General features: G+C 38.8%; 1 protein-coding gene across 3 annotated transcripts; it reads right to left on the reverse strand.

Moving 5' to 3' along the window:
- Positions 1–386: 386 nt before the first annotated feature.
- NEK4 (NIMA-related kinase 4) lies at positions 387–19,299 on the reverse strand. Of its 3 annotated transcripts, none has more exons than XM_014959417.1 (16): positions 19,147–19,299; positions 15,533–15,799; positions 14,332–14,529; positions 13,319–13,426; positions 12,456–12,610; positions 11,447–11,579; positions 9,554–9,979; positions 9,058–9,111; positions 8,689–8,832; positions 7,714–7,854; positions 7,272–7,338; positions 6,764–6,870; positions 5,348–5,436; positions 4,494–4,699; positions 2,833–2,966; positions 387–1,355 (listed from the first exon to the last, which is right to left on the reverse strand). In XM_014959417.1, the coding sequence occupies exons 1-16, from the start codon at positions 19,201–19,203 to the stop codon at positions 1,263–1,265; spliced, it is 2,379 nt and encodes a 792-aa protein (XP_014814903.1). In that variant the 5' UTR covers positions 19,204–19,299; the 3' UTR covers positions 387–1,262. The 3 variants fall into 3 exon arrangements, with proteins under 3 accessions (XP_014814903.1, XP_014814902.1, XP_014814904.1); XM_014959416.1 differs by having other exon boundaries at positions 19,111–19,299; XM_014959418.1 differs by lacking the exon at positions 9,058–9,111 and having other exon boundaries at positions 19,111–19,299.
- Between the last annotated feature and the right edge of the window lie 1,052 nt (positions 19,300–20,351).

Consider the following 20,351-nt stretch of genomic DNA (forward strand, 5'->3'; position numbering starts at 1 on the left):
GTTAAGCTGTTGCCATAGCCTAAAAAGTAATACACAGCTGGACTTCTACTAAAATATTTCTATATGTAAAACAAGGTACAGTAGTGTCAGATTTTAACTTGTCCTGTAAAACAGTACATACCCCACAGTTCTGAAAAATGCTAAGAATTGGAAAGTGTTCTAGGATAGTAGATTACAGAGTGGCTTTTTTTTTTTTTGTTTAAATTAAAGAGAAAGTAACATCACTACAGAATGCAATAGCTCTTGAAACATTTCAACTTGAGCATCAAGTATGTGAGAGGCAGCAGGATCCACAGGTATTGCACTTTTTTACTACTGTCAGGTTCATCTCCCTCATAGGTGCCGGAGGTTACAATATTTAAGCTAGAGGCAGGGAAAGAGACAGGTTGGGCATTTAAAACTTTATTTTACAAATTCAATTCCTTTTCTTTATCCTGTAAAAAGAACACATGTTTTTTCTGTAGTGATGGTACATGACAATGCCTGGGCATGTGTCACAACACAATCCAGATGCAAAGAAAGGGAAAAGCTAAGACGCCTATTTCTCCAAGGTCCTGGGCACTCATTCCTAAAAGGAATTAGTATTTGTAAGGCAAAGGGATTTCTCCAGCTGGGACCATGGTAACCGTGGCTGTGTTCCTTTCAAACATTTTCAGACTTATTTTATCCAGTTACCAAATACTTTCCACCACCTTAGTGACTGCCTTAGCAATAAGACACAAAAGCAAAGGCTGCGCTTAAAAGCAGTACAGCTGCCCCCTTTAGCACTTTAACTTGGCAATTTACAGAACCTGGAGGGCTTTTGGTGCTGCAAAAATTAGTAACTGTTTCTCCCTGCTAAATTTTCACAACTATTTGATGTAATAGCTTATCACACCATAGCCTTCGCGTAGATTTCATTACCATATTTAGTATGTGAGCATACCAAAAACCTTTCAGTATGAGGAATTCAAACCATCTTTTTTTTTGTTTTTTTTTGACACTTTGTATACAAAACTTGGTATCCATCCCTCTTTGCATCTATAAAAAACAACTTTTAGAAGTTTCATTAAGAGAATATAAGCTAAACAGTTTCTCTTCTGAGAAAGTGATAGCCTGGTTCACATTTTAACATGAAAAATATTACTACAAACTATAAAGTTTTTTGCAAGTTCAAGTCCTTATTCCAGCAAAGGAGGTCAATGGATAAATGTGCTTTGTTGCTGGTCCAATCTATCAAATGACCTACAAACCAGTCCTTTTCTCTAGGGAAGAAGTTTTGCTCAGAACTTCACGTTTTCTTCAAGAAATTTCAGATGGCGTACCTTTGCACCGTAACTTGCGTACTTCTCTCCCATGTGCTCCCGCAACTGCAACTATTTAGAACACACAAAAAAATGCCCCACAAAATTTACTGATGTTAAAAAAGCAGGAACTACTTAAATATTAACAAAAAAAAAAAAATATAAAAATAACCGAAGCACTCATCTGAAAGCAGCATGTGAATTCCGACATCATAGATGGGAGGGATGAAAAATGGAAGAGTCTGTTGTCTGAAAGCGAGAGAGTTCCAAATCTCACCCGATAACTTAAAATATAAATCAGGTCTTCAGAGGTTATACTTACCTGTGCAGTATTTTATTTGTAACCAAGTTTTAAATCAAATGAGCTGGAGGTGTTGCTCATTCACCTCTATTAGGAATGGACATTAAACTGTTTCTCACTTTGGACATAAGTAGCACGAGGCAAGCAATGTGAAGGTAAAAAATTCTGGGTCAAAATAAATTATTATTGGAGAAACACCACAGAGGAAAATTATTTGCTTCCCTTGGTTCTTCCACAAACTCGGGGATTCTAAAGCTCCTGTGCTTTCTGAAGAATGTGTGGTTGAGCATAGTCTACATTCAGAATCAAGCTTTTTAAGATTGAAAATGCAAATGGCCTTGACCAACTCATCTGAGTCCTGAACAGGCATCACATTACTTCAATTTTTCCTGGACAAAATATCAAGGTAGAAAAAGAGGAGACATACCTGGAAATAGTCAGATGCAGACCTAGGTAAACTGCATAAGTACAAATTTCATTTAATGGTATCATTATAAAAACATCTGAAGATATAATTTGCATCAAAAAAAAAAAAAAAAAAAAATAACCGAAGCATTCATCTGAAAGCAGCATGTGAATTTTGACATCATAGATGGGAGGGATGAAAAATGGATATAAAAATAACCGAAGCACTCATCTGAAAGCAGCATGTGAATTCCGACATCATAGATGGGAGGGATGAAAAATGGAAGAGTCTGTTGTCTGAAAGCGAGAGAGTTCCAAATCTCACCCGATAACTTAAAATATAAATCAGGTCTTCAGAGGTTATACTTACCTGTGCAGTATTTTATTTGTAACCAAGTTTTAAATCAAATGAGCTGGAGGTGTTGCTCATTCACCTCTATTAGGAATGGACATTAAACTGTTTCTCACTTTGGACATAAGTAGCATGAGGCAAGCAATGTGAAGATAAAAAATTATGGGTCAAAAGAAATTATTATTGGAGAAACACCACAGAGGAAAATTATTTGCTTCCCTTGGTTCTTCCACAAACTCGGGGATTCTAAAGCTCCTGTGCTTTCTGAAGAATGTGTGGTTGAGCATAGTCTACATTCAGAATCAAGCTTTTTAAGATTGAAAACGACAATATACTTGGGCCCTTGCCTGCTAATGACTATGTAAACCCTTTTTGGAATCAAGGTTTGCACCACTGTATCAGTACCTAAAAAAGGAGGGGGTAGGGAGCAAAGACCCTGCTCATTTATCTAAGTTTACAAAGAAATTAAACCATTTTATTATGAAAGATACCTCTCTTTTCACTTCATCATCTTCCTCCATGATGCTGTACGCCTTCTCAAGAAGTTTCACTCCCAATCCTTGCACCACATCGGATCTTAGGATTTCAACCATTCTCCTAATCTTGTCAGGAACTGATAACATATCTAATAAAAATTAAAACAAATAAAAAAAAATCAATACAGTAATAATTTCTTTCAGCACAGTCAATTTTCATACTCTGCAGAAGGATATGGGATGACTAGAAGTATTACCACAGGATTCAGGCTGAATATTTGCATGAAACAACTGTTAATGAGAACTGGCTGGTGAGAGCCATCAAACCACCACGGTGCAGGTGAATCAGAAGCACTCAGATGGGAACTCTTAAGACCCTGGACAGTACAAAGTCAATGCAGACACAATGCAGTCTGCACAATTCAGGTCCCTGCAGCTTCTTTTCAGGTGGTTTCTGTGTACTAATATCACAAATATTATTTGAATGAAAAGTACTATTCTCTACTACTACACCACCACCCAAATGTTTTAATAATTCAGTAACTTGTACTTACAGCAAATGTGAAAAAAAAAAAAGTTTAATGACTGTAAAGCACTAATGGCACCATTTCTGCCATCTGCCCGTTTATCTTAACAGCCTTTGAGCTGAAGCTGCCAACGCGAGAGTCATTTTTTAAGGGGAACCGAGGGCACCAGCTTGCTCTTTTAATCACAGAAATAACACTCCTTTCATAGGATGGATCACTGTCTGAAAATAAAATATCTGATATAATTGAATAAGTTTCAGCTTAGAAATACAGCAGCCCTGTCATCCCAAATGGTATCAAGTAAATAGCTGGGGAATCTCACTAGACAATACTTAAGAGTGAGAAAAAGGGACAGAAAAAAACCCACTGAAATTTGTACCTTCTGTCATACCTGTTTAGAGACAAACTCTTTCAATGTATTTTACTTTAGCTATGCAGAATCAAGTTACCAACAGGAAAAAGGTGTTCTCCCTTTGCTTTGCCCTTCACCAGACTAATTACAAGTAGAATCCTCCTCATTTATAACAATAAGCACAAAAAAGGTCTGAGACTTCAAAACCTACCCTCAGCTTTTTCACTTGTTACATAGTAAGTGCAGTCATAGCAAATAGATTTTTCTCATTTTTTGGAATAAGGTCTAAACCAGACCTTAAGCAAGGAGAGTGGTTTGATACTTGGACCTATATCAGTAGGAAAAAGAAGCTTATCCAAGTTCTGCAATAAGGATGAATGCCTATACTCGTACAAAACTCCACTGTGTTTAATGCTTTGTGTACTATTTCAGCTTTATCCATCATTCACAAAGCTTTACAGCTCTCAAATCGCTTGAATGCCTTAAAAATATTATTTCAAAATACTCAAGAGGCTTTTGAATATAAGTCATATGGAGAAAAATCCTATTGCAGACCAGCTTTCTCTCTTCATTAATAATTACACAGATCGATCACACATTCCTTTCATTGCCAAGTAAACCAGAACTAGAGCAGTTTTGCACACAAAATTATTTAGGAAGATATTTACTTCTGTAAGCATTGCTGAGACATGAGAAATGAAATAAGAGTGCATTGTCTTCTGTTGCCCACTAGCAGGTTTTCTTTGGTTATTAGCAGTTGACAACCATTCATTTAGAGCAAAAACAGAACAACAGACCTGAAGGAATCTCTTCAAATTTTAATTCCTCTGATTCATCAGGTGACTTTCCATGCAAAATCAAAGTGTCTCGATATTTTCTATGAAGTTTAAACTCTGGGGCTGGAGCTGAAGTTACACAGTATTCTGAGTTCTCCTTAGAGTCCATTTTCAGTGTCCGTGTCATTAGCTGCACCAAGTCATTCATTTCATTCATATTGCTTTTTCTAGTACAGGAGAAATAAGATGTAATTCAGTCACCGGTCACGATGCAAATTCCACCTTGCATTCAGAGACTTTGAATAATTTTCGTGAGGTTCACTAAGTATTCCATGTTGAATTACTTCTTGTGGTGCAGATTTATCAATAGCAACATTATCAGTATTTCATCTAACAAAGGCTGAAATAGCAACAATTCACAATTCTGTTGGCTGCTGCTACCTGTGTAGCTGCACCTGTGGTGATGCAACAAATAATATTTGTTGAAAAGCAGCCTATGCTGACAAAATCAGAAATAAATTCAGCCTCGTTCACAGTGGAAAGGAAGCATATTGACACCTTTAACTCCTGCTTTTATTGCTTCCTGACAGTCTATGTCCTTTGATGCTGGAAGACTGGTTTGCTGGGAAGCTAGAGTTGACAAAAAGCAGAGGTACACAATTACATGTCGCAGAAAGTCCAGCACAGAAAGTTTATAGTCACAGAGGGGCAACAATTAAACAGAGTTTGTTTTCTTTATTCATCACATACTTCTTCAAGCACACACTATGTAGAAATAAAGCGTGAAAGTAATTCCTGCCATTTTTTTTCCACTCTTAAGTCAAGGTCCAACACAGGAGTGAAAACTCTTGCACAGTACTAAACAAAATACTTACTTCTCCTTGGAATCCCCGTCAGACTTATCTGTAGAGCTTGTGGAAGAGCTTAACTCGTCATCAGACGGGCAATGGGTTGCACTCTTTCGCTAAGGGAAGAGGGAATAAATGACAAAAATTCTAACAGTCAAAAGGAATTTATCAATATGGCATGAATTACTGTTCTTACACAGAAAAAAACCCAACACTATTTCAACAAATGCGTTTACAGACTCAGCTTGATAATATTTAAGAGGTGTAACCTTTGGTTTTAAATGCAAGCTAATACAGAAGACATACTTTATGAAAAGCTTATTGAACCAGCATTACAGTTCAGTTGTGCAGTTTTAATCACTCTAAGTACTTCACCAAGTGCCTCTATTAGAAAACAAATAAATCATGTATGTTTTTAATATAGTTGTCTAAGAACGGGCAAAGTCATTACCCTTAGCCCATCCACTGGTCTTTAATACACACTTAAAACCAGTATTTAAATACATTTTTATCAGTTCAGTAAGTTCCCAGCATTCCCTAAAACATATGGAGACTTTAACTACTTGTTTCTCTCCAACCTTGTGTTCAGTGCACAGCACAATATGCAAAAACATTATTAGCATATGCACATACAGCTAGTGTGTACTAACCTTATGGAATCTCAGTTAGTGAATGCAGGTGAAGTTTTTGCATTTAGATACCACTTATAAGCACACACACGTAGGTAAAACATGTAAAACACCTTTCATGCAAGCGCTGGGCTGAGGAAAATAGAGCCTACTCTTTGAATTTTCAGAATAAAATTTCTTCACAGTTACTCTTCTGCATTTATTGGTATTAATAATGTTCCCCTGATGTTGCAGAAGATTTTGTCCAATGTATGTTTAAGATCTTAAAAAACTTAATTAGACAAGGAAGAGAATATTAATAGAAACTATTAACTTTTTATCTAGCAACTATTCCTTTTTGCCAGCACATAAATCTGCAGTCATTTAAAACATGTACATTTAAAACAAACAAACATGTTTAAACACCAAAGCAAAATTACATGTACCAGGCTAAAGGCAGTGTGTTGTTAATAGAAATTTAAAGCAGACTGTTGATCTATAACTAAAATATAGTTCAGCATAAAGTTTTTCCCTTCCAAAATAAAAAAAAGCACTGCAATTTAGAGAGCCCATAACAATCAGTGAGAGACCTCTAGTCTTCATCTCAAGTGGAATGAAAACGCACAGTGAGCCTGGAATTTTAAACTGATCTAGTTGAACAAAAAGGTGGATTAGACATCTGTACTCTACCCCAGGACTTATAAAGCAATCTACAGAGAACTGTGCACTTTTAGTGACTGAGTGTTTCTTCCACACATTCTTTTAAAAATATATTATTTTCTTCCCAAATATTGTCTGCATTTAAATATTTCAAAAGCAGATGACCCCAGTTTACCTGCGAAATACTGGGATCTGATGAGGACTGAGCAACTTTAACATGATTTTCCGTATGTGATTTTGCTTCAACTACTGCACTACTTGACGTTCGTCTCGCTGGAATCACTAGAAGGATGACATTTTTACAATATTTACAACTTAGCTGCATGTATTTTGAATTAGTTTCATGCTCATGCAAGAAAAAGTCTATCACCTGGCAGAAGACAGGCAGGTAGGTATTCTGCTAAGAGAAAACACTGAAGCTCCTATCTGAAAGGTGTACATTCTGCGCCTCATGTACATTTCAAAGACAAGTTGTCATCACTAAACACAATTGAACATAACTGAGTAAGAAGCAGAAAAATACAGACATGTTAACAGAAAATTTTATTTGACACCCAACTAGACTCTTAGTGCATCTTTCTGAAGGTGTTAGTAAAGAACAGACAGCAAACTATAAATTTCTTCACAGAGAAGTTATTGGCCTACTTACACATAGAATGTTAACATGCAAACAGAAAAATTACCAGAAGGGAACATCTCCTCCTGAGACTGTTTCAGCCTCCTTCGTTCTCTTGCTGACAAAGGTCGATCCTTCAAAAGAAGTTAATTTGATATTAATTAGCAATTGTCACAGTGTTACCTCATCTCCTATAAAGTGAGAAAGCTTTTTCAACTGACACAGAAGACAGAGCTATTAGAGTAGACCTTCTGATCATCTAACGCTTGGTTACTTACTGCAAAACAGTCCTGGTCAATGACACTAATACACACTCTAGAAAAGCACTTTCTGGCCTCCCTGGCTCAGCGAGGCAGTGTCTCACCCTGCACTGACCAGGTGCTTGACAGGACTTCCATTAGGTAGGAAGCTACTCTACATTTATTTACTCACTCTGCATGCACTCAGAGAACAAAGTGCTCAGAAGGAACGAGAGACAAAAATACGCTGACACAATATTCAGCACTAACCTTTGCAATGGCAACTTGGCTGCTTTTGGTGCTATTTACAGACTCAGAGACTTCAGCAGCGTGGTGCTCTGCACACCTCTGTGCTGTCTTTGTGTTCACATCAGAAGGAAAAGGCAAAGGCCGAGGAGCAGCTGCTCTGAACTTGAAAGAGAAGGGAGCAAGAATTTACACTTTTTAAATTAAAAAAGCTAAAGTACTCTGCAAACTAGAAGAGATCCTTGCACGGTAAGGCTGGATGCCAGAGGTTTTGGATCCTACTGTAACCTCCTCCCATCTCCCAACTTCATCCCACCCTCTCCACACCTCATCTTGCATCCACTTTCCTTCTCTCCATCTCTACATCTTGTCCCCCTCCTCCCAGGCTACCTTTCAGCCGACGCTTTTGCAACAACCATCCCCACCCTCAAACAGCAAAATCCAAGAGAAAAATAGGGTATCTTACTGAAAACCAATCACTTTCTTCTCTATCTTTGTATAGCTGGTGTCCTCGCTTAAAGAAATCTCTGCTCAGTGCTGAGGCACTGACAGGAGCCCTACCCTATGTGCATGCCTCAAGTTTGCACTCCTAAGCTCAGGGCAGACATTACACGTGTCTGTTCTAAAATACTAGCTTATTTACTACCTGCTACAAGTGCCTTATCCATAACAGTCAGGAAAAGTACTGTTATGTAGATTGTAGTCACAGTGAGGAGCCCTGATGGAAATTGCTAGGGAAGACTGCAGCGCAGCAAGTTTGCTGCGTTTCCCTGTGCCCATCTGGCACTCCCACCTCACAGCTCTGAGGGTTACTGAGATTTTCAAGGATTTACACAAATGGCTTCCAAAGGACACCTTGACTGTTCTGCATTTTGTTACCAATGAAGTCATACAGATACACATGAAACAAGAACAGCATAAAAAATAAAACTCATTTTTAAAGTGTATAAAAATGCAGGAGTCTTAAAGGAAGGAGGAGAATTATTTGAGTATCTGTACCTTCTCTGAACTGACTTCAGCTACCTCTCTCTTCTTCTGCCGTCGCTGCCGTGAGAGAGAGGGTTCACTGGCAGAACTGTGAGGCTGCAAGTGGGAGGTAATTTTTTCCTCAGCATCTCCCGAAGCTCCAGGACAGACATCATCCTAAAAAGTAAAAGTATTTTTCAAAAATGTAAACGTGCCATTTCCAGATTTACACATACAGGCTTTTTAAAAAAATCAACACAGGCCACTTTACTATTTGGATGGCATCCACCTTAACATATCACAGTTACAACCACAATAAACTCTTCCTTGACAGACAGGTAGAAAAAATACCTGCTGTACCAATGTTTTTAAGCTACTAAACCTTCAAAGAAGGACACTTACTTGAACTACAACAGGAACAAATGGAGCTAGTAGCTTTTCAGTAGAACCCAAGCTCTATAACAGATAATGATTTCTCATTAGAAAAGTGTGTAAGAAAAATCTCACTGTAGACCAAAATGCAATGAAAAGACAATCATCACCTATTAGCTCCCCATCCAAATCAGGACGAACTTGATATTAGCCAGGCCTATTTAGAACATAGAATAAAGAAGTTACAAAACTATTATTGCCATCTCTTGTCTCAGCTGGAAAAGAAAACGTTCGTTCCCTGTAAAAATAAGATTTCCATCATCTAGATGCAAGCCTAAAACCACTTTGCCATGTTGCCTTTGCAAATCTGAAGCCAAGGCTCCCAAGTACTTAAGCATCTCAATAATTGCATCAGTAGCATCCTACTTCAACAGAAAAACACGTGCAGCAGCTCTCTAAATTTTAAGAGCTGGCCATTAGTTAAATCTATTTCAAAGTTTATTTCAAGTAAGCACAAATGGATTACCAGGTCAGTTTGCTTTTGGTCTTTTGATACTGGCTGCAGGAGTTTCAAAGCGTCACCATGTTCTTCTATGGCACCAACAGAAGACTGCTTAGACTCAACATCTTCAGCTTTAAAAGCTTGCTTTGCTCTTTGCTGTAGTCCATCTTCCTGAATTGGTGGGCTACTTGATATTATTTTAGAATTCCCTGGAACATTTAAATGCTTTGCTTTATTATTCTCCAGAATATGCTCACTGCCACACTTCTCACTTCCAGACTTCATCCTTTCAGGTGGTAAGAAATCAATATTCACTTCACTAACTGTAGCTAAAGAGTCCTCCAGGTTGTTCAGATCGTTATTGCTTGGTTTTCTTTCCGACTCAACAGCTGGTTTCTCTGAGGGACACAATTTGGTGGCCTTGTATTTGATAACGCAGTCTTCTTCAATCTAGAGTTAAAAAGAAGACCAAAAAATGAATTATGTTTGGGGAATTATGCACATATGAAAAAATACTCTAAGCACCAAAGGAAAATGTCATGGTTTCAGCTGGGATGGAGTTAACTTTCTCGCTAGCAGCTGGTATAGTGCTATGGTTTGGATTTGGGATGAGGAATAGTGTTGACACAGCACACTGGTGGTTTTGGTCATTGATAAACAATCAAGGCCTTTTCTGCTCCCCATATCAACCTGCCAGCAGACTGGGAGGGCACAAGGAATCGGGATGGGACACAGCTGGGACCCCAACTGACCAAAGGGCTATTCCATACCACGTGACATCATGCTCAGTATTATAAAGCTGGGAAAGAAGTATGAAGGGAGGGGACATCTGGAGTAATGGCGTTTGTCTTCCCAAGTCACTGTTAGGTGTGATGCAGCCTTGCTTTCCTGGAGATGGCTGGACATCTGCCTTCCCGGGGGAAGCAGGGAATGAATTCCTTGTTTTGCTTTGCTTGTGTGCACGGCTTCTACTCTACCATTAAACTGTCTTCATTCTCAACCCAAGACATTTTTCTCCCCCATCACAACTAGGGGGAGTGAGCAAGGAGCTGCGTGGTTCCAGCTGCTGGCTGGGGTTAAACCACAACAGAAAATCACTAACATACCAGAGTACATAAACTCCAATGAAATTACGATCAACTACGGATTAAGAGCCTCAAAAAAGCAACAACCCTCATTTTTCAAGAGATACAGGCTGCATCTGCAAATGACATCTTTCAGGCAGTGGTTTATACACAAGCAGTACACTTACTTTTCACCAGGACCATGACAGAAAAGCTGTACTCCCTTGGCTCTTCCATAAGGGAGAAACCAACAAGTACCAACAGTTTTTAAGATGAGCTACACCATATACATTTAGTATTTCAGCACTGAAAGCTTAAACCCACAACAGCAGACTCATTACAGAGAATACAAAACATGCACGTGATTAACCATTACAAAAGATTTGTAATCCACTGCAAAGAATTCCAACAACAAACAATTTTTGGTTGTACCTATCATAATTTTTTTCCAGTCAAAAACATATATTTAAAAATTACTACCACTTGTCATCAAATATATGAAAAAATATTTGACCTCCAATACTCCATGGGTAATTCACATATTGACCCACAAATGAAAAGCCAGATGTCGTTTAGTTAACATCGTACGGTTAAGACATTTCAATTAGTTTTAACTGATCCACAGCTGTTTATTCACTTTCATTGTTGCCTAAGCACAATTTCTTCCTTAATACAAATTTTACACATCGCTGGGAATGAGATCTATGTTCTCACAAATGCTCAAGGCACTTATAAAACTGAGTTTTTTCTCTAGAAAAAGCAAGTGGCTTTTGTTTTCTGTTGTGGGGTTTTTTATTAGGTTTTTGCCTTTTTTTTTTTTTTTTTTACAAAGAAAAAACAATATATATCTCACAACTTTGTATTTCCTGGCTTGCTCAACGGAGTGGTTTTGGTGTGTTACAGGAGATTCATTCTTTACTGAGGCCACACAACAAGGATCTTTAGGTTTCGAATTCACTGGTTTCTTATAACTTCTGGCTGCTTTCCTGTAAAGAAAAAATAAGTTGCTCATTCATTCACCATCAAGACCTTAAGATATTTCTTTAGATTATACTCAAAAAAAAATCCACTCCACTAAACAGCTTACAGACAATATAAGAGACATGGGCTTTTTCAATAGACTGTGCACAACATACTTATTTTCATCTCTACAAAAGGAGCTTATAAACACCATTCAGACTCTGCCAGCAATGCACACTTATTCTGCAGAGCACCAAGATCAGTCCTATCTGGAAGCAGTAAAATAATTGACTAAACCTAACATAGAAAAATAATTGTATCAGTGAATATCAAAAGGAACCTCGTATTACAACTCTCAGCTCATAATTGACCTTAAAGAACTTAAATGACCTTAAAGAACCTTAAAGAAGATGTGTATTTCTTGTCATTCCCTTGAAAATACCGGTGCTTTTTTTTATTTTTAACTCTCTGAATAAGACGTGCAATCCTAACCATTGTAGTTTTATTCTGAAGAAAAATAATTGTATCAGTGATTATCAAAAGGAACCTTGTATTACAACTCTCAGCTCATAAATGACCTTAAAGAGCCTTAAAGAAGATGTGTATTTCTTGTCACTCCCTTGAAAATACCAGTGCTTTTTTTTATTTTTAACTCTCTGAAAAAGATGTGCAATCCTAACCATTGTAGTTTTATTCTGGATTTGCAGAAAAAACCCAACTAGTTTCCTTTCTAATTCCCACCTATTCCCAAAGACTCTAAAGAAACTCATATTTTCACATGCTTTGTAACTGTACATAGCAAAACTAATTTTATTCTGCTAAAAAAATGGGAAAAGTTGTAAAACAAAGACCACAGTAACATGAATATTTTGCACAGAATCACTCAAATGAGAATATCTTACGCCTTCGTGGCTTCCAAAAACAAAGAAATTTGGTGTTTGATGTATGGCTGTCGCAGTATGCTCTTCACACTCGGTCTCTCCTCAGGCTTTTTACTGAGCATAGTTCGTATTATTTCTACCAACTGTGGGCTGTAATCCTTTGGCATGGGTGGCAACTGTAAAAGGAAAGGGAAGTCTGACATTATTTAACATCTTTGTTTGTCAATAGGGGCTACTACGAGATTATTTATGCAGGACAGTTATATTCAGCAATAGGGGCTACTATGAGATTATTTATGCAGGACAGTTATATTCAGCTACATACTCTGCATTGTTCAGATGCTGAAAGGTACCCCAGTGCTTAACATCAAACAGAATAGAGAAATTCTAAGTGTTGTCTAAGAACTGTTCGTAACTTTTTATTAATACCAGCAGTTAAAGTTCTGTGAATAGCCTTAAAAATGTATATAAAATAAAGCCATGTTAACTCCATTACATGCCAAAGCAAGTCAGATACTCAAATAAGCTAGTCTTACCTAATAGGAAAATGGCAGCACACGGAGACTGAATTAATTCTTTGCACAATGTTTAAGCCACAAGCAAATTAAGAAAGTCAGTCTTCTCAGAAGCTTGAAAATTAATCAATATACTAGTTACACAAAAGGGTAACAAGAAATTCTAGCAATATTTCCAAATTAGTAACTCCCTGGGTCAGATATGACATCATATACTGCCATGGAATACCAGTCTTAAAACATATGTGATGGTGCATATAACATGCAAAATATTTTAAAGCCAATGCAATATTTCTGATTGGAAATTATAATCTCAAGTTCTAGACAGAAAATCCAAGCACAGATTAAAAAAAATTTAGAAGTTTTTACCTTTCCTTCAATAATTCGATAAACCAAAGAGTTCATGTCTTTAGCATTAAAGGCATGTTTCAGTGTAGCCATTTCATAAACGCAGCAGCCTAATGCCCAAACATCTGACTGAAAAAAGGGAAGAAAAAAAAAAGTTTTGGGAACTTGTTATTAATCTGTTCTAATTAATTGTTCTAATCATAGAACTTTTATCTCTAGACTTAGTCACCTGCTTTCAAAAAGGCTTTTAATGACGGTAAGCTAATTAAGACCAAACTCCATTGCAAATTTTGGCTTTGGTCTCACTCTTTTATTTGTAATTTTGATCAAATGAATTATTTTCTTCCAAATATCACCAGATTTTTCAGAACAGAAGTGTAGAAAATTGCTGTTCGTAAGAGATTTTCCTTGTTTTCTTTTTAAGTACAACACTGGTTTTAACAGGCAAATGAAAATCTTTTGATTTTGCATTGGAAGAAGAGTTTCCCCTCAGCTCTTCCTCACCATAGATACTCATATTTATGGTGTTTGTGGTTTGCAACAAGAGCTGAACAGGTACACAAGAGCACAATGACTTTATTTTGTTATATTTTAAATTCACAGCAACACTGCTTATTTCTCTACTTAAAATATCTTTTTTTTTTTTTTTTAATGCTGCTGTTATGTCTAACACAGACTTTTGAGTATAAAGCTTCCTGTCTGTTAGATAACACAATGAGAAAATGCAGCTATCAGACAAAGACTGATATTGTTGTTGACACTGGCAAGCTGTGGTAGGTGCAGGCAGCCCGCTGAACACCTTGGCTGTGATAACTTATCACACGCTACGAATTCCCACAAACTGCAGCAAACACAGCTCCAGAAACAGAGGTCCCTCCAAATCTCTCCCCGATTTTTTTGTTTGGTCTCCAGGGACATTTAAAAAAGCTGGAAGCAATAAGTACTTAAAAATAATAGATGTTTGTGAAGTTCTCAGACAGACAAAATAAGATGTCTAACGAAGTAGAAATGGCATTTGCATGAACGTACTCTACCTTGTAGTTGTAGGGCTTGTTAGAGAAGAGTTCAGGGCTCATGTAGTACGGTGTGCCTATGAGAGTGCTGGCCATGTCATACTGGTTTTCCAACACTCTGGCTATTCCCAGGTCACCCACTTTGATTATGTTTGTTCGTGTCAGAAAAACATTTTGAGTTTTAAGATCTCTGTGCAGAATGTGCTTTTCATGCAAATACTGGGGAGAAAAAAACATACATAGAGTTAAGTAACTCCTAATCGGTTCTTCTAATCTGAAAAGTAAAATCACATTACACAAGTCAAAGAGGAATATACAATCACAGAAAAGACACATACATCACTATCGAAGTCAGGGGTGCCCCTGCTAAAGACAGTATTAGTAAATTAACACTGAGAATGACTGATACAGTCATGAACCCAAAACCTGGCACTGCTTTCACAAAATCTCCCTGTGTGGCCCTAATGAGCCAGCAGAAAAGAGGAAATAAAAATGTAAAGTTAAGACTCAGACTTTAACTCACTTTCTACTGCCTTCATTTCCTGACAATCATTTCTTAGTCTTAAGTATAAAATTTCAGTGGAAAATACAATTTGAGCTTTGTATAAACAGGGAATACAATTAGTCTTAAACAAGAACAGAGCAGAACCGTAGACTTGTGTATGTCTGATCAAACAGGCAACTTTAAGGAATTTTCTGTCCAATTTCTTATTTCTTAGTGTTAACATTTATATTACTAAAACAATTCTCTCTAAAGTTAGATAACCTACAATTACTAAATTTCCCCACAGTGAGATAAGATTTAACAAAAAGTATGAATTAGTAGTCAAAATTTACCATTAACACACACCAACAAAACCACAGAACACAAAAAGCCTCTGAAATAATCTGCCTTTTTTTTTTTAAGCAACCTATATTTTGTAAATTCAATCTAAACTTTCAAACCAGAGAAGTGTTTCAGACTAGAACTGCAAACACCCTGGAGGTTACCGCTGCCTGCTGTGATACAGAGGTGTCAACATAAAATACGATAGCAATTTCTTACCTAAAATAGTTAATTTGACTGCAATGACTGTGAAGATGTTTAATGTACTAAAAACCCTTGCATTTAGATGCTAACTGGAATTCAAAGTCTGCAGCCTAACTGTGGAATTTTTAAATGCAGAAAGAGACAAATTAAATTCATATCTGAAGGTGACCAAGTTATAGTTTTTTTTTTTACCTGCAGTGCCATGGCAATCTGGACAAACCACTCCACCACCTGATTCTCGGGCAGAAGTTTGCCCTTCTGCTCTTTGAGTTTGTGGTACAGATCTCCACCCTCGCAGAAGCCCATCACAATATACAAGAGGCCATCTTCCCCCTGCCAGGACTCTCTGTAGGTGACTATGTTTGGGTGTTTCAGCTGGGATAGCAACTGTGCCTCCTGTTCTGCTGCTCTCCTCTCTCGGTTGGAAGCATTTTTAAGGTTTAACTTTTTGATGACATACTGTAAAAGAAATTTCAAGGTGTACTATGAGAGATGAAAGTAAGTATTCAGAAGCCCTAGGGAATTCCCCAGATCTAAAGGAAATACAGTATTTTAAATCAGCACACATTAATCAGTATGGAGATGTCTAGTAGTTACACATCATTTCTACCATTACCCCATGAAAATGGAACAGGCGTGCATATTCTATTCATCTACCTGAACAAAACTCTGCCCAGGAACTTTGTAGTGTTTTGCTTTCTTTTGACTAGTGTTCACATTTTTCTTCTTTTCCCCACTCTCATTTTAAATTTGTGTCTATCATTCATCTCTTGAGCCTGAAATACCTGTTTGTGCATCACAGCTACTCTCAAAACAGGCCATTTCAGTAGTAACTTTTAAAATATAATAACATCAAGGAAAGCATGCAGTCACATGCAAAAAATGACAATGGTTGTCTAGGATAAAGGTCATCTGGCTAGACTTAATTTTGCTCTCTGCTAGAAAACCAAACCCAACTCCTTTCATTTTATTTTAAATAAAAGTGGTCTTTTCCTTTCACTTATTCAGAAATGAAACATGTACTCTTTGTAAAAAAGAAAAGAGAAACTCAAGAAATAACATCTCACAAGTTCTGCAAACACCAATCATACATTTGACGACCAAAAATATTGTTAAAATCTCACTTTCAAGACTCAGATTACAAATTCGCCATTGCCACATTCACAAGAAGTATGTAATAGAGCTGAATTTCTGAATGCAGAATAAATCATGCTGCTGAGCTTTTTAGGTCCACTCATTGTTTCCTTAAAAAACTTGTACCTGGCAGAAGACCCTCAAGGCAGCATTGACTTGGAATTAATCACTTTGTACAAAAAATCTACAAAACATTGAAGCACAGGAAAATAGGGAAAAAAAGGAAAAAAGCTTCTATCAGGAGAAGAAATGTAGCAAGTAGAGAGGTAGATGGAGGACTGGTATAGTTACAGGGATATTGAAAAAAATACTGTCTCAAAAACCTGAAAGTAGATTTAATTTATTTTTTTAAAACATGCTTTTAAACTATCTGCTGCATTTATAAGTTTCTGCATACGCAGGCTTAAACTTATTCAAGAAGAAATGAACTATTACAGGGAAATAGAGACTCTCATGCTGCATGAGCCAAAAGGTCTTACACTCACTCCTAAATTTATTTTATTCTATAATAAGATGGGTTTAGAATTTCTTAAAACTACATATGAAAGCTGTTATTTACGTCCCTAATATGTACTACCTCAAGTGTATTTCTAAGGAATTTCAGGTTTTAGCAAAAATACAACTGAAGCTGAGACAATAAAATCCATAGCATACGTTCATCATACACAGCACCAACATTTCCGTCTCACCCAGGCCCCTTCCTGATGTAAATTTTGTGGCAATCATTTTTAGGGCATCAGCTTTCCATGGGACAATCACGCCATGGTATACACCTGACCCCACTCTTAACTGAAAGTTTTGAAATCTAAACATCTAAAAAAATTTTGTGTTTCAGAAATCTGCTGGATATCAGACAAGCTCCTCAATTCTTATAACCCGTGATGATGCATAGCTCCCAAGAGTGATATAACAAAACTAATTGTGTACAGCATCCTCTAATTTTAAAACAAAATAGAAATGCTGTAACTACAATGTTCTATGTGACAAGCTACAACTGTATCTTTGGGCATGGAAATCAAAAGCTTTTGTCTTCAGAGGATACACTACCAAAATGCAAAAAGCATGCATATAGCCTAACTTTAAACTCGACATTGCTTATATTTGGTTTAATGAGCATTTTATTCTGGCAAGATTCCCAGAAGTTTATTGCAATGCTCTTCCACTTTTTGTGATACCAAATTGTGTACAAATTGGACTTTTGTTGTTGTTGTTGTTGTTTTTTTGACACTTGACCTTCTCCACAAAAAAAAAATCCAACCAGCATTCAGTTAGTAAATATGCTTAAATAAAACACAAATTTTTTCACAGGCCGTGTAGCACTATGCCAAAGCAAAAAGAAAAATAATCCTCATCATCCTGCTACAGAAGAAAGTTTATAGAAGTTGACAAAAGATAAGACACAGGAAAATGGATCAAATATTTAAGGTAAAATAACAATGATAAGAAAGCAAGGCTCTTGCCAACTTTAATGATCAGCAGCACGACAAAGAGGTGAAATCCAAGGGCCTCCATATGGTTGAAAGTCACCTCAATGCACTGTTTACTTTTGGGACAATGAGGTTGCAATTTTGTGCGGACATTGGACTATGCACTATGGTGACTGACCTGGAGGGAACAAGTGCTACCAACACTGATACCCAGTCCATAGGTTGTAGGGATTTGCCTTTGAAGGCAGGGAAGAGGCTGGAATTCATCGGGAAAGAACACACCTCCTGATCACCACTGGGCACAAACACTTCTCCCACCATCTCTAGTCAAATCCCGGGCACGAGGCTCACCACCAAGGTTCCTGCAGTTACTGCTCTGTGGATGTTCTCCATCCCCATTCCTTTATCCTTTTGCATCAAACAAACACATCTGCTTTGGCCAGGCAAGACAGGTTATTTCAAATTTCCAACAAAAAGGCAAACACCTTGTACTTCAGCTCCAACATAACCAAAACTTTGCCAGGTTCTGCCGCAGTCGATATAGCAAACACAAAGCCCATCTCCTCCAGCGGAGCTGATCCCAGTGAAAGCCAACACCAGAAGCTGTTTTTTCCATCCTTGTTATCATTTTTATCTCCACCACAGGTGCATGACCTAAGGAGACCACACTAGCACCAACAAGCCAAGAGCAACCTTTTCTGCTTCCTGCTAAAGAGTGGGCTGTTATTTTCCTGTCGCCCAAAGGACTACCAAATCTAGGTTTTCTTCCCCAAACCAAGGCATTACACATTTAAAAAAAAAAAAAAAACAAAACCAAGAATCAGTTTTATTTAAATGAAATGAAAAAAAGAAGTGAGGATTTTGGTTTTATTTGGGGTTTTTTTGAGATGAAAAGGGGGGGGGGGAAAGGCTCTTCTCCACACATTTAGTAGAAGTCTTTGTAAACAAGGGGGGAAAGCGGAATCCCTCGACGGGAAGCCCAGCTCACGTGGCTGCTGTCACACCTCAGCACCGGGTCACAGCTGCACCCCGGCATCAGCCCACAGCCCCGCTGGCGACCGGGGCTGTCACCGGGGCCACACGCCAAGGCGGGGCCACAGGCCGCACCCCCCAACCCGCCCACGGCCCCAGCGGCACCCCCAGACCAGGCCAGGGCCATTCCCCTCACAGCAGGCCCCGGCCGTTCCCCTCACAGCAGCCCCTCGCTACCTGCTTGCTGTCCTGCCGGTGCCGCACCAGGCTCACCTCCCCGTAGCTGCCCTTCCCCACGGCTCGGAGGAAGCAGTAGGCGGCCAGGGGCATCCTCCCGCCGCCCGGGCCCGCTCAGTGCCCGGCGGCCGGGGCCCGCCCGCCCGGCAGCGCCTCTGCCGCTCCCGCTGCCATAGAGATCCCCGCGGCGCCCCCACGGCCATAGAGAGGACGCCGCAGCGGCGCGCAAGGCAGACCGCCGCTCGTCTCTATGGTGCAAGCGCTTGGCGGCGCTGCGGCGGCCATTTTGGAAGCGGGTGAGGCGGCCATCTTAAGAGTGGGCAGGGAGGCTTGAGGGAGGTGCGAGGCTGGCTTTCCCGAGAAATAAAGTCGTCCCCTCAAAAACAGCGTCTGATGAACCTGCTTGATGTGCTGTTCCGTGTGCTAAGCCCCGAGGAAGGGTGGGGACAGGGACACGGTGACAGTCCTGGGGACAAGCACCACAACCAGCCCCACCGCGGGTCTGTGCTCCCTGAGACATGAGGTGGCTGGGGAGGCTGGCAGAGCACAGCTGTGCTGCAGAGCCACCCTGTCACCTTTGCATGGGACAGAGAATTGGTTTAAAAAGTTCTGGGCTGGCTTAAAAGAAGCTCCTGGACCTGTCCTCCTGCGTCCTTCACATGGCTGCACACCTCAGACTGCAGGAAAAACAGGAAATACTCCAAATCCTGTAAACTTGAATATTTTCTTATCACTGAGCTATTAACTCCCAGCCTTCAAAGTTTGTATTTCATGCAACAGGGGAGATGAACCCGGTTAAAAAGAAGAAGAGAGAATGAATGCTGTCAAGATAACAAAGCAAGCAGGCCTTGCAGCAACGGGCTGAGTGGGTATCGATTGCGAAGATGAATAGGAAAGCATGTAATACGAAGTTTCTGGACTAGTCAGGGCACATGTCAAATAATGATACCTAAATTGGATACTTGAGAGATATGCAGGATTACAGGAGGTAGTTTTTGAAGAGGAGCATAAAAAACTTTAAGAGACTGCAAGCTCCATTACGGCTGCAATAAATTTGAGCCAGAGACAGCCTTTAAGACAGTATCAGAAAGATGACAGTTTCGTTTGGAAAAGAGATGGGTCTGTAGCAGAGATCAATCTCAGTTGCCTGTGCAGAAATGGCTGCGAAATTTCTGTTTGGAGATATTACATGGAAGAGACGTTGAAATATTCTGTAAATTCTGCAACAGCATTCTGCAGAT

Source organism: Calidris pugnax, unplaced genomic scaffold (genome assembly GCF_001431845.1).
Source record: "Calidris pugnax isolate Ruff unplaced genomic scaffold, ASM143184v1 scaffold407, whole genome shotgun sequence".
Classification (NCBI taxonomy): Eukaryota; Metazoa; Chordata; class Aves; order Charadriiformes; family Scolopacidae; genus Calidris; species Calidris pugnax.

Coding starts and splice junctions, on each gene's coding strand:
- NEK4 (XM_014959416.1), bottom strand. CDS start 19,203: ATGCCCCTGGCCGCCTACTGCTTCCTCCGAGCCGTGGGGAAGGGCAGC. Junction 8,833..9,057: donor TTGTTCCTGTTGTAGTTCAA/GTAAGTGTCCTT, acceptor TTTACTTTTTAG/GATGATGTCTGTCCTGGAGC. Junction 4,700..5,347: donor GACGGGGATTCCAAGGAGAA/GTAAGTATTTTG, acceptor CTCCTGTACTAG/AAAAAGCAATATGAATGAAA.